At 55.9% G+C, this 11,606-nt stretch overlaps 1 protein-coding gene across 50 annotated transcripts in view; it reads right to left on the bottom strand.

The window, feature by feature from the left end:
- Positions 1–158: 158 nt before the first annotated feature.
- The window catches only part of MAP4 (microtubule associated protein 4), a 151,340-nt gene continuing 139,892 nt past the window's right edge, over positions 159–11,606 (bottom strand). For 13 of the 50 annotated variants that reach the window (XM_074312421.2, XM_074312425.2, XM_088798177.1 and 10 more), the window contains 5 exons: positions 10,498–10,590; positions 5,780–5,861; positions 3,981–4,093; positions 2,528–2,717; positions 159–2,403 (listed from right to left, as the gene is read on the bottom strand). In XM_074312421.2, the coding sequence (XP_074168522.2) occupies positions 2,396–2,403; positions 2,528–2,717; positions 3,981–4,093; positions 5,780–5,861; positions 10,498–10,590 (486 nt within the window). In that variant the 3' untranslated portion in view covers positions 159–2,395. Of the gene's footprint in view, positions 2,404–2,489; positions 2,718–3,980; positions 4,094–5,779; positions 5,862–10,497; positions 10,591–11,606 lie in introns of those variants that run through there. The other 37 variants (XM_074312423.2, XM_074312427.2, XM_074312428.2 and 34 more) reach the window with 8 other exon arrangements.

Here is an 11,606-nt window from a genome sequence, read left to right as displayed (position 1 = left end):
TCCCCTGGGTCATCCCCACGTGTTCACAGAAAGGGCTGCGGTCATCGGCACTGCACAGCGCACACCAGTCCCTCAATGCAAGGGTACGAGCCGGGGGCAGGGGCATGGATGCTGGACTGGAGAGAAGGCAGGACATACAGGAGACAGGGCCTGCGAGCTGGGACGTCATGAGCTTTATTTACTGTTGAAATCGTTAAAACAATCAGACTGACACGGGTAGTGGCTGAACCGGAAGCGAATCGGACAGTACAGAAATCCACGTCCCATCCCCAGGTGGCCGCAGAGTGGACAGAGCACATGGGCCTCTGGGCCTCATCTTACAGGGCAGCCACCTCAGCCACCGGCTTGAGGGAGCTGCGACCAGGCCACCAGAGAGCTAGCTCTGCTTGGCTCACGCCCACCCCAACCACTGGCTGCAGGAGTGACAGGACCAGGCGCCTGTCGGCCACAGCATCCTTCTGGCCCAGGGTCACAGGGAGGGCGCAGGTACCCGCTGGTGCACATCACCCGTGATGCCTCGCGCCCCACCCCCACGGCTTCATCTCGCCCCTCTTGCTGACGACACGGGTGCCCTGAGCTCCCATCCTGGAGACAGTCTGGCGCCGGAAGCACTTTCTCCACGAGACCTGCAACTTTCTGATGTGTGCTCGGAGCTGGGGTTGTGGCAAACCTCCCCAGCGAAATGCTACCTCAGAAATGGGGAGACCTGCCCCCCGAGTTGCTCCCATCTGCATGGAGATCAAACCTGAACCTATGTCACCAGCCGCTACCTTCTCAGCTGTGGGGACAGGAGCAGAGGGCGGGGAGGGCGAGGGGCAATGTCCACACTGCAGAAAGAGTGCTTCCAGAGGGGCCTCCACTCAGGCCATGTCACTACAAACCGGTAGATTTTAATCCTTTATTAGAAACCATGCAAACTTTAATACAAAAAATACAAGTGCAGTAAGATCTTCATGCCAATACGATTCCCGGGATTTCTCATTGCAGCCACCCCAAGAGCGGGCCTAACTGGGACACCCCTCCACAGGCTGGCCTCGCCTCCCCTCCCCCTCCCCAGTCAGGCTCTCAGGGACACGGGATGGCCTCAGTCTCATGCCTTTATTTTTCAATTTCCAGACCTGATTCCCCACTCTCCGCATGAGTTCTGGACCTCTCAGACTCCCTGGCAGCGAAGGGCAAAGTGCTCTAGGCCTGCAAGCATGCAGGATTTGGACCTCCATGGCCCTTCCCAGCCCTGACCTTGTATCTTCCACCAGATCCCAGGAATGAGACAGAGATGCCAAAACCAGCCTCTTGGTTAGAAAAGAAAAGCAGCATACACACCAAATGCCAGAACCACCAGTCCACACTGAGCAGCCCCTAGCGTGCCCAGCCTGCTCACCAGGCCTGTCCCCACACATCACTGCCCTGCCCACATCACCTCCAGGGCCCGAGCTAACCAACCCCACTGGGGCAGCCCCAAGTGCCTGAGCTCCAGGCTGGAGCTTAAGGATCTCCACCCCCACCCCCCGTTTCCTTCAACACCTGCCGAGGACTTTCATTTAGACATGACTTCAACCTGCAAAACTACTCCACCAGTTTTTAGGTTATTAAAAAGAAAGGAATAAAACAAGAAAAGTATGACAGCAGCTAGGCAGGTACGGCAAGCAGCGGGGATAGGCAGCACTGACCCTAACTAATGTGGGCAGGGTGGCAAGAGGCATCTGGCACCACCCACGTGGTGGGCACCGTTGTGGGGTTAAAGGAAGAGGCAGTGGCTTAGCGGGCTCCAGGGGACACAGTCAGGGCCGGGCCATCACATGGACATCTCACTCTGCCCTCCAGGTGGACACAGCAAGGAGGGTGGGTATGTCAGTTTCTCTTGGGCTTGGTCCAAAAATACCCAAACAAACAAAGAGGAAGTTGGAATCTAGGCCCCTCTCTCAGACGCCCCAGACCCCAGGTTAGCCTCCCCCCTCTCCCACCCCACACCCCCCAGACCCTTCCCTGGAGCAGGGATGTGACGATGGGACAGGAGCAAAGCAAGGACTGGGCTTGGGGCAGGGAGTGAAAGGTGTGGGGACGACTGCTGCTGCCCTGGGCAAGCGAGACGCAGGGGTGGGGGGTTGGGGGGAGGGGGCCTAGAGGGAGGGCCCCAGAGGGCTGCCTAGCACCCCAGCGGTCACAGGTCTAGTGAGCAGCCCAAGGGCCCGGGGGCCTGAGCTGGGGCCACCAGGGAAGTAGGGGGGGCGGGAGACAATGTCGGCCCCATGGTCGGTGCGGGCCCTGGCGTTTGCCCGGAACGTCAGCCTGTAGGTCTCAATCTGCAGTGACACGGGAGGAGGGAAAGGAGAGGGTAACGACGGAGACAAGAGGGGGACAAACGGGGACGGAAGACGAGACCAGAATGTCATCATTAGATGCCTGGAAAATAAAAGGTTGCTGCATTAAAATTTAGGCCACACTCTAGTCAAAAAACAAAGGAGTTTCAATTTGCAGCCAGTGGCAGGGCCCCTGGCTGGCCCTCAGGCCAAGCCCAGCCACTTACTTGTCTCCTGGATCTGGCAGTCCAAGGTCTGGGCCTCCCTTTGGTCACCACCCCCTGCCAGGGTGGTGTGGCCACTGAGGCCACTGGCTGAAGTGGAGGCGCCAGCTTCAGGCGCTGCCTCAGGGATGGCCGGCTCCTCCCCAGCAGGGGGGCCCGGACACGCAGGGACTTCACTGCCACCGCCCTCGGTCTACAATGAAACAGTGGGGGAGACAGTGTAGGGTCAGTCCAAGAGGGAATGGGATGGGGTGATGGTGGTGGGTCTTACACGCAGCCCCCGCCCCCTTGGTTAAGGGGCAGTCACCTGGAAACTCTGGACAGGTGCACCCCCCCACCCCCCACCCATGAGAATCACTCCTGGCAGGAAGAGCACAGCCTGGCTAGTAACACTGGGAGCTTCGTCTGTGAAGTGCGAGGCTTCTGGGAGCCTCCGAGGTGAGGTGCCAGGCTTCTCAACCAGGCTGACACCCACTAAAATTGAGATAGCAGATGGTTAGCAACAGGCTGAGGAACCATCTCAGCGATGCCGCAGGCCAGGCAGTATGAGAAAGATGATTCCAGAAACAATAAAGAAAGGGAGATAAAGTGAATAAAGAAAAGAACACAAGACTTGGGGTCCGAAAGGCCAGGTGTAAACCCTCGTGTGCACACACTTGCAGTGTGGCCTTGGACAAGTGACTACCCCTGAGCCCGCACCCCTCAGAGACAGACTAGAGAAGGGTGGGGATGTGAACCAAGAGCCTGTGAAGTCAGGACCCCAAGTGTTCAAGGAGGCTACTGAGGGCTTGAATCAGCACTGAGGGAGGCTGGGGTGGCCCAGCGTGGGGCGCTCCTGTCCCCTCTCCTCGCTCAGCACGGAAGCCTGCCAGAGGCTGCCCCGCGGCCTCAAACCCACCGACAACATGGAACAAAGGATAGACAGCATCTTAGCACACAAAGGGTCTCGCAGGAGCGTGGAAGGAGGGAGGGAGGAGAGAGGGGGCAGGGAGGAGAGGCCTAGCCAGTCCCAAGGGTGGACCCTGACACTCGAACAAGCCTCTGGGACAGGCCACAGGCAGCTGAAAATGTGCTCTCCTGCTCCCAGGCCTGCAACGGACATGAGGCATGCACCCACACTCCCCTCTTTCAGGGAGTGGATGGGTGGGGGCAGCTGTACCGTGCAGACCACCCACCCTGTGGTGACCTGCGCCCCAGCCCACAGTCCCTCTGCAAACGGCTGAGATAAGCTCAAAACGTAAGGCAGGCCATGGTCTCAGGAGAAGGCTGTCTCCAGCCAGGGTCTCCGCCTCTCCTGCCTCGCCCACGACTAATGACAGACGATGAGAAAACAGCCACGGTGAGGAGGAAACATGACTCCTGAGGAGACCGAGGGGCGGTGACAGCACCCACCTGCTGGGACCCCAACTCCACCCCCCACCCCCCCTGCTGCGTCCCTGTCATGCCCACTCACTACCTTCACGGCGCCTCCCGCAGGCAGGTGGCCCACGTTATCCAGGGACCCGACCTTCGCCTGGGCCTTCTCCTTGAAGTTCAACTTCTGACTTTCAATCTTGACATCTCCTCCACCTGCAACCACAAGGGCATTGGTCCCTAAGGGTCGCAGAGCAACACCTCTGCAGGCAGAGCCAGGCGCCAACACAGGGCTAAGTGCCCAACACAGAAACCAGGAAAATGTGACCTGCTCCCTGTGGCTCTGAGGACAGATGAGGCACAAGGAACACACTTGTCAAAACGGGGCTGCTCTTCTCAAAGACAGGCTGAGACCATCTCTCCATCCAGCCAGAGGGAACAGCTCCACAGAACAGCAGTCACCCTCTCACCACTGCAGCCGCAGCCCGTGCAGCTGCTGACCAGGCTGGGTGGGCGTGGAGTGCAGCGCGAGCCTCTAAAAGTGCCAAGTGCACGTCTGCTTCTGGTTCTCGGGCAGTGTAACAAGTCGCTCTAACTGACCAGCCTCCTTCCAGCCCCATGAACGTCCTGTCCGTCAAGGTCAGGACCTTTGTTTTACAGCTGCTAGCACTGATGCTGGAAAGGAGAAGTGACTTCCCCAAAGTCACTGCCAAGCTAGTGGCTGACAGAGACAGGATGGAAATGCGGGCTGTCTGAACCATTAAACAGAATCACACTGTAGTGAGAGAAGGGAACGCAAAGGGCGTGGGGCCCGAGTTGTGAAAGGGCCAGGCCAGCCCCAGGACCCAGCGCCCCTGGGCGGAGGTGTGCGGGGAGCAGCCTGTACTTAGGGATCACAGGCCAGTGTGGCCGTGGGCTCAGGGCCAGCGTCACCGCCGACCAGCCCGTCGGCTCCCTCTGAGACGGTCTCTCACGCAACCATCTCCTTTCAGCTCCCATCAACAGCAGGCTTCTTGCCCAATCTCCAGGTGTCCTGCACACTGGAGTCCTAGCCCCCCACCAAAAATGACCTCAGGTCACTCAGTGTCACTAAGGATGGAGAGATCCAGATAAAAGGGGGGAAAAGGAAGGTTAGTTAAGGGCTGAATTGTTTCCATCCTTTTAAACAGAACACGTTGTAAAACAGATGCCAGGTTTGCTAAGAGGGAATGGAGTTTTCTTGGCCTTCCCCTAACCAGCCCCTGGTGACTGACCTCTGAGACGCCACACCTACCAGCCAGGGCCTGAGGCTGAGGCCGCGACGGTACCTCCCGCCCCAAATCTGCTGTGGATCCGCGAACCAGGGCACACGAGGCTGTCAGGGTGACAGCCGAGGCCAGAGCCCAGGCTCTGCTCAGACAAGAGCCCAGATGGCCAGAGCCTGCGAGGCTGGAAGGAAACCGCACACTGCGGCTGTAAAATCCATGCCCTCGGCCGGCAGCCTCACTGAGCGGCTCCATCCTGCCAGAGCTGGTGGCAGACACTGCACTGTGGGAACACCTCTGGCTCCAGAGTCTGACAGGTGAGACCACCCACTCTCTGGACCTTCGGTATCAGCTCCTGGAGTGTGTCCTCAGCCTGCAGTGCACCTCTCCCCTAGGGCTGGTCGGCAGCGCCTTGTACAGCAGGTCAAGACGATGCATATGCAAATGGCAGCCTTTCCCACTTCCCCCTCCCACTAAGAGGTCAGCGCCCCCATTCCCCCTCCCTAACGGGCTGAGGACAACACTGTTCCACCGCTGTGTCCTGTGAGGGGTGGCTCCAGGGATCTTTATGGAATGACATGGGCGTAAGGGGTGAGACCCTGCCAGCCCATGGCAGGGCCACGGGCAGGTGTCCTGGGGCAGGGGAGACACCACTCACCAGGCTTGTGCTTGATGTTAGCCTTAGACCCACACTTGGCAGAGACCTTCGAGATGTCCACTTTCTTGTTCTGAATCTGAACCTGAGAAGAAAGCACAAAAATCTTATTGTCTCAGAGAGAGGGGATGTTGTCAGAGCCAAACCCACGTTCCATTTATAATCTCCACGTTCAAGCTGTTTCTCTCCCTTTGTAAGCTCCTATCTCAGTCCACTCAAGGTCACGGTCACCTCCCAAGTGCTTAAAAGACCCTTTGATCCATCCTGACCCTGCTTGTAGCTCTGACCCCACCCCCAACGTTTCCACACACTCGCAGGCCTTCCCTTCCAGACCCAATCCGTGTGTCGGCCAGACAGCAACTCTCCCAGGTTTCTGGATGCAAATCTCCTGAAATGTCCATTCTGTGCCACCTCGAATCTTACCCATCAACTCCTTGGCCCAGTGATTAACTGGACTATTTCCTTCCATTTCTTTTCCCCTCATGGCTGACAGCACGTATCTACCTATCAATAGATAAACTTACATATGTAAAACCAGCCAAGAGACCCTCATCAATGTCTGCCCTGCAGGAGCCACAGAAAACCATCTCAGTGCCAGGCATGATGGGATGTCTTTCAATCCGGAAATGACATCTACAGACAGGAGTTCCTGCTGGGTCCCTGGACGGGGACTCCAGGGCCCCTGAGAGTGACCCAGTGGCACGCAAGCGTGGAAGAGCCTGGCTTTCCACCTCCATCGACTCCTTCATGCAGTGGCCCACAGAGAATTGCCAGCAGGTGTCACACCTTCTGGTGGGCTTCGTCACAATGTGATTAAGCAGTGACCTTGTAGGACCTTGTCTTCCCTTCTCCAGTGTCAGGAAATACAGTGTCCACTGTGTTCCAAGAGGACAGATGTGGTGTCCTCTTTCTGTATTCCTCCCCACAGCCCAGCAAATGGCAGACTAAGCTCCCATAACCATCAGCTTGCCTGAGCCATCCTCACTTATTATTTTTTTTTGGTAAATTCTTTTACATAGTTTCAGTTTAGCTTAGGGGAAAGGCCTTTTTAAGTTCTGAGACAGTCTCTAATGCTTTTCTTTCCATTCATTCAGCCTGATTGTATAGTGACTTTTTCTGTGTGTGCAAAAATGAACTGCGAAGTATCAAAGGACCCTCGCCTCGGCCACCTTAATGGGAGGCTGACCGTCAGGAGCCATCCTCCTCCCACCCTTCAAGGCCCAGCTCGCAGGCTGCCCTCCCCAACGCCCTCCCTGGCTGTAGTCTCACCCCATCTCGCCTTCACCTCATCTCCTGAATGGACAGCAGCAACGACCAGATACCAGTTGCCTTACGGATTCAATAATTATTCACAGAGCACCTATGACCATCAAAACAACAGCCTGCACTTTGTCTCATCGTGCTGACGAGACTAACCCTACACAGGGCCACAGGGAAGCGTACTTTTCCCGGCCAAACATGTGGCGGCTGCTTAAACGAATGTTCCCTGCAGCAATCGTGGCAAGCTCACCTCACACTGCCCCAGAGACCACTTGTGAGGAGCTGCGCTCAACACAGGTCTGTCGCCAAGGCCGGGCCCTCACCAAGGTACGGAGCCCACACATTCCTTGACAGGGGTGTGTGTGGCCTTGAAGCCTCCACTTCTTGCCCTCGTGCCTAGTCCTCAATTAAAGAATAGTTGATAAGGGGAAGTTTCACTTTATAGGTGTATTCCAGCCAATAAATGCAGAAGAAAACCACCTGCCTGAACCCGTGGGTCTGGGCACCAAGAGCTGACAGCATCACAAAGACAGAAACGACCAGAAGAGTGACACATGATGGGCTCTTGGCAGAAACATTATCAATCCCTATGAAAGTCTTCTAAAAATGTAGGGGGGGAATCAAACCTAAATCAATGTAAAGAAAATTGAGGGATATAGGAATATGTGAAATGGAACCATAGGGAGATAATCAACAGAACCCAGAGTCTAGCACAAACCATTTAGTTTACTTATGAAAAACATGACTGTGGGAAAAAAACCAGACAGGTAACTTGTAGAGTACATGACAGCTCCGATTATAAGAGACAAGAGACTCATCAATCGATTTCTGGACCCTACTGGACCCTGACTCAAAGAAGCAAACCTGTTTCACATGTTGGTGGGTTTTTTTAAATGTATATACACACATGTATATTAAAGAGTTCCCTTTTAAAGTTATATACTGGATCTGTGCAGATGAATGATATATCTAGGACTGGCTTCAAAATCATTAGCGTGGGCACACGGAGATGACTGGCCACAAAGATAATAAATGAAGCTGGGTAAGAGGTCCATCCGGTCCATTTCACTACTGTTTTCTGCTTTTGCATGTTTGAAAATTCCTATAATGAAAGTTTTAAAAACTTTACTGCGTCCCACTCCAAGGCTGACACTCTCCGAGATGCACTTTGCCTCCTCAGGCCGGGACGTGGAGGACCCACCATCGGCTTCCAAGAGGCCCCGCTTCGTCCCCTGGCTACTCGCTGCCCCTCGACGCTCCAGCTTTTAGGGAGTCCTGTGCTGCCTCTCTGGCTTAGGACATGTGTTTCCAGAGCTGGCCCCCATGTCCCCAGCCAACAGAAGCTACTTGGTAAACGACCAAGCCTGTACCCACTGTGCCTGGCGCAGCTGTGTTCCGTCACCACTGGTCTGTGACACCCACGGGCCCACTGCAGAAATCAGCTACTGACCTGACACTGCCAACAGGTCTAGGAACCTATTACACACACATGTCCCCCCTCCCCAAGGTGAAATGGAATTAAAACTGCTGCAAAATTTAAAATCGGGCAGCCCCGGGAGGAGCCGCTCTCTTCCCTCCTGCTGTCCCTCTGGCTCTCGAGAAGGGCCGTGCCTGCGTGTGTGTGGGTGTATGGCGCACTAACCAGGACTCTGCTGCAAGCCTCTCACCCGGCAGTAACTCCAGCATCTCTGCACAGCAGGGGCTGTGGCGGGGATGGGGCTGCGCTGCTCGCTCGGTGCTGCACGGCCCACAGAGCAGGCACACTCGCCCTCCACGGCGCGTGTATTCACGTGGCTTTACCACACCCGGGCTCTTTATCCTCCTCATCCCACCGGGAAACACTACTCACAGGCGGAATCTGAAAGCTCTGCTGTTTGCAGAAGCCTCCAAAACTGGAAATGCTGTAAAAACTATACACTCCTCCACGAATTCTCTTATTGATGCCACGTGTATGTAGCGTGAAGACCATAGCAGGTGACAGATAAAGATTATTTTCAGAGCTCTTATATATACACCACACAACGTATATAAATGCATTTCTGTGTGACACTCACGTACGCACGCACACATGACCCAATTCCCTCAGAGTCCCTGATCACCTTCTATCTTCATCTAGGACAAAAGCCTACGACAAAAAGCTAGAGTCACTGCCTACCTGGGCGCCCACAGGCTGGACCTTTGTCACCTTAACCAGACTCTGCCTTTAAAAGTTCCACTGACTTCAGCTGATCCCGCACAAGGCTGGCTTATGTCTGACCAACCACTAAGCTGGCCAAACATGCGCACCTGCGTGCAAAGGACACCGTTTCTGCCCACATCAGGAGGAGCCACACTGGTGGGGAGACGACGAGGAAGGAGGTCCGGTAAGGGGGAGCTGAGTGTGCAAGAAAGGGGTATGCTATGGCTCCATTCCTCACAAGAGAACTGCGGGGTTGGGGGGGCTTGTAGGCCATGGGCAGGATGGCAGGACCACCACAGGGGCAGGCGACACAGCCCCACAACCAGAAGGGTGGGCAGAGCAGGACTTAGTCCAGTTCAGGACAGTAGGGAGGAAGAGCCGGATGAACCCAGAGTTGGAGACAGAACAGCTCTCTCACTCTGGGGCGGGGGGAGAAGCAGGTGGGGAAGCAGCAAAGGGCAGAGGTTGCATATGACGGCTCCCAACACGCCCGTGCACGCTGCAGAGCCCCGCTCACCTGCACACTGTCCCAGGGACACATAGAAAACAGGGTGCTCCTTACACACTGACAATGACACTTGGCCCCATCTCTCCCTCGACCAGGACCTCCCTGTGTCCCCAGCACAGATCTTAGGGCGAGCACTGGAGAGGCAGGATAGAAAGGATGTCTAGATGCAAGACGGAAGGGGACAAAAAGAAAAGGAGGGAAAAAGAAATAAAGGAGGGACCAGAAAAGGAAAAAAACGGCAGAAACAGAGTAGACAGGAAAGAGGGACGTGAAGCTCGGCAGAGGAGAGGGAGCAGTAGAAGAGGGAAAGAGCAGGAGAGTAACAAAGGAGAGAAAAGCGGGTGGGGGGAGGAGGAGACGTTTAACACCCTGGTTCTACACTAACGAGGATTCCAGTCTGGGCTTTGGAGAAATGTGGACCCCGCCATGCTCGGGGGGGCACAGACAGAGGTGTGCACCACAGGAGCAGACTCAGGACAGGCGACAGGCTCACGGCTGACCGCCACCCTCAGACCAGGTGTGACGCAGCTGGGGGAAATCCAGGGCCAGGGCCTCCCACCCACAGGCCTGAGGAGACGCCGAGTGGGTGCCGGCGGGGTGTTGTGGGGAGGCTCACCAGCCTCTGGGAGCAGCCAGGTCTCCCCTCACTCATGGGTCTGCTTCCTGAGGAAAGCCCTGGGCCAGGTCCTGCCAGCTCGGGCAGGGGGCCCTCTCCCCCGTGTGCCCCACAGGGGACTATGTCTCAGACGCCAGGTATCCAGAGCTGATACTTACATTACCACCTCCAGGGACATGCTTAATATTGTCCTTGGAACCACACTTGGACTGAATATGGCTGTAGTTCAGTTTTTTGGAGACTATCTGGACCTGGAGTGTTAGAGAACAGAAAAAACAACACAAAGGGAGAGGGCTGGTTAGAACGGACACAGGGCAGGCAGTGAGTCCGCATGTGCTCATGGTGACCAACAAAGAGTGTTGTCACAACTCCGCCCCCACCTTCAGCAGAACAGCTGTGGAAAGCAGAGGAAGGAATGTGAAGGAGCAGGAAAAGGAGTGAAAACATGAACAAACAACACAAAGACAGAAGCAGATGTTGTAAGTACAACAGGGTTCTCATCACTGCTCCTTGGGGTTCACAAGGCTGACGTGACAGCAGCTGGCCCCGCTGCCCCCTGCCTGCTCTCCTCCCCAGAGCTGGGGCCACACAGTGTCCCATGGCTCCTCTCTGCAAGGGTCCTGCTCATCCGGACCAGTCCTCACCCAAGGATGCACTTCCCTGAAATCTAGGGCCTGAACGGCTGCTCCCCCCTCGGGGAGGCAAAGGCTGCTGGGAAAAGGCCTGGGCAGCTGGCTCACAGGGCCCAGGACTAACGCTAACGGCAAGAAGGGACAACGCTCGGCTGTGAACACAATCCTGGGCACCAGGCGGGGGCAGGCGCAGCCACGTCCTCCCAGCTCCAGAGAGCACAGCACAACTGGGGTTCAGGTGGAGACTTTGTTTTGACTCAACACTCCAGATGCCACCCTGTGCCTTGTGAGTTTGGTGTGCAGAGACAGGCAGGGCTACAACAATGCACAAGGGCGCAGCACGCAAAGGGCTCCCCTGGAGTGGAGCCACACAAGGCTCAGGCTCTAAGGGCTGGAACAAAGAATTCCTCTGGAGCCTTCTCCAGAAGGAACAGTTGCCAGCTTCCTTCCTTCCTTCCGTCCGTCCTTCCTTCCTTTCCTTCAGAGCCCTCTGCAAATGACGCAGCTCCCAAACTGAAGAGTTCTCCGCACAACAGAGAAATCCACCCTGAGAAACTCAGACCCAAATACCTCACCGTTTCTTGCCTTCTTTACACCATCACTGGTGAATGGCTGGTTAGAAAAACACTCTCTAC

Source organism: Rhinolophus sinicus, chromosome 5 (assembly GCF_057876585.1).
Source record: "Rhinolophus sinicus isolate RSI-liver-muscle chromosome 5, RSI-T2T, whole genome shotgun sequence".
NCBI classification, from domain to species: domain Eukaryota; kingdom Metazoa; phylum Chordata; class Mammalia; order Chiroptera; family Rhinolophidae; genus Rhinolophus; species Rhinolophus sinicus.
This window is presented reverse-complemented; position numbering and strand designations above follow the sequence as displayed.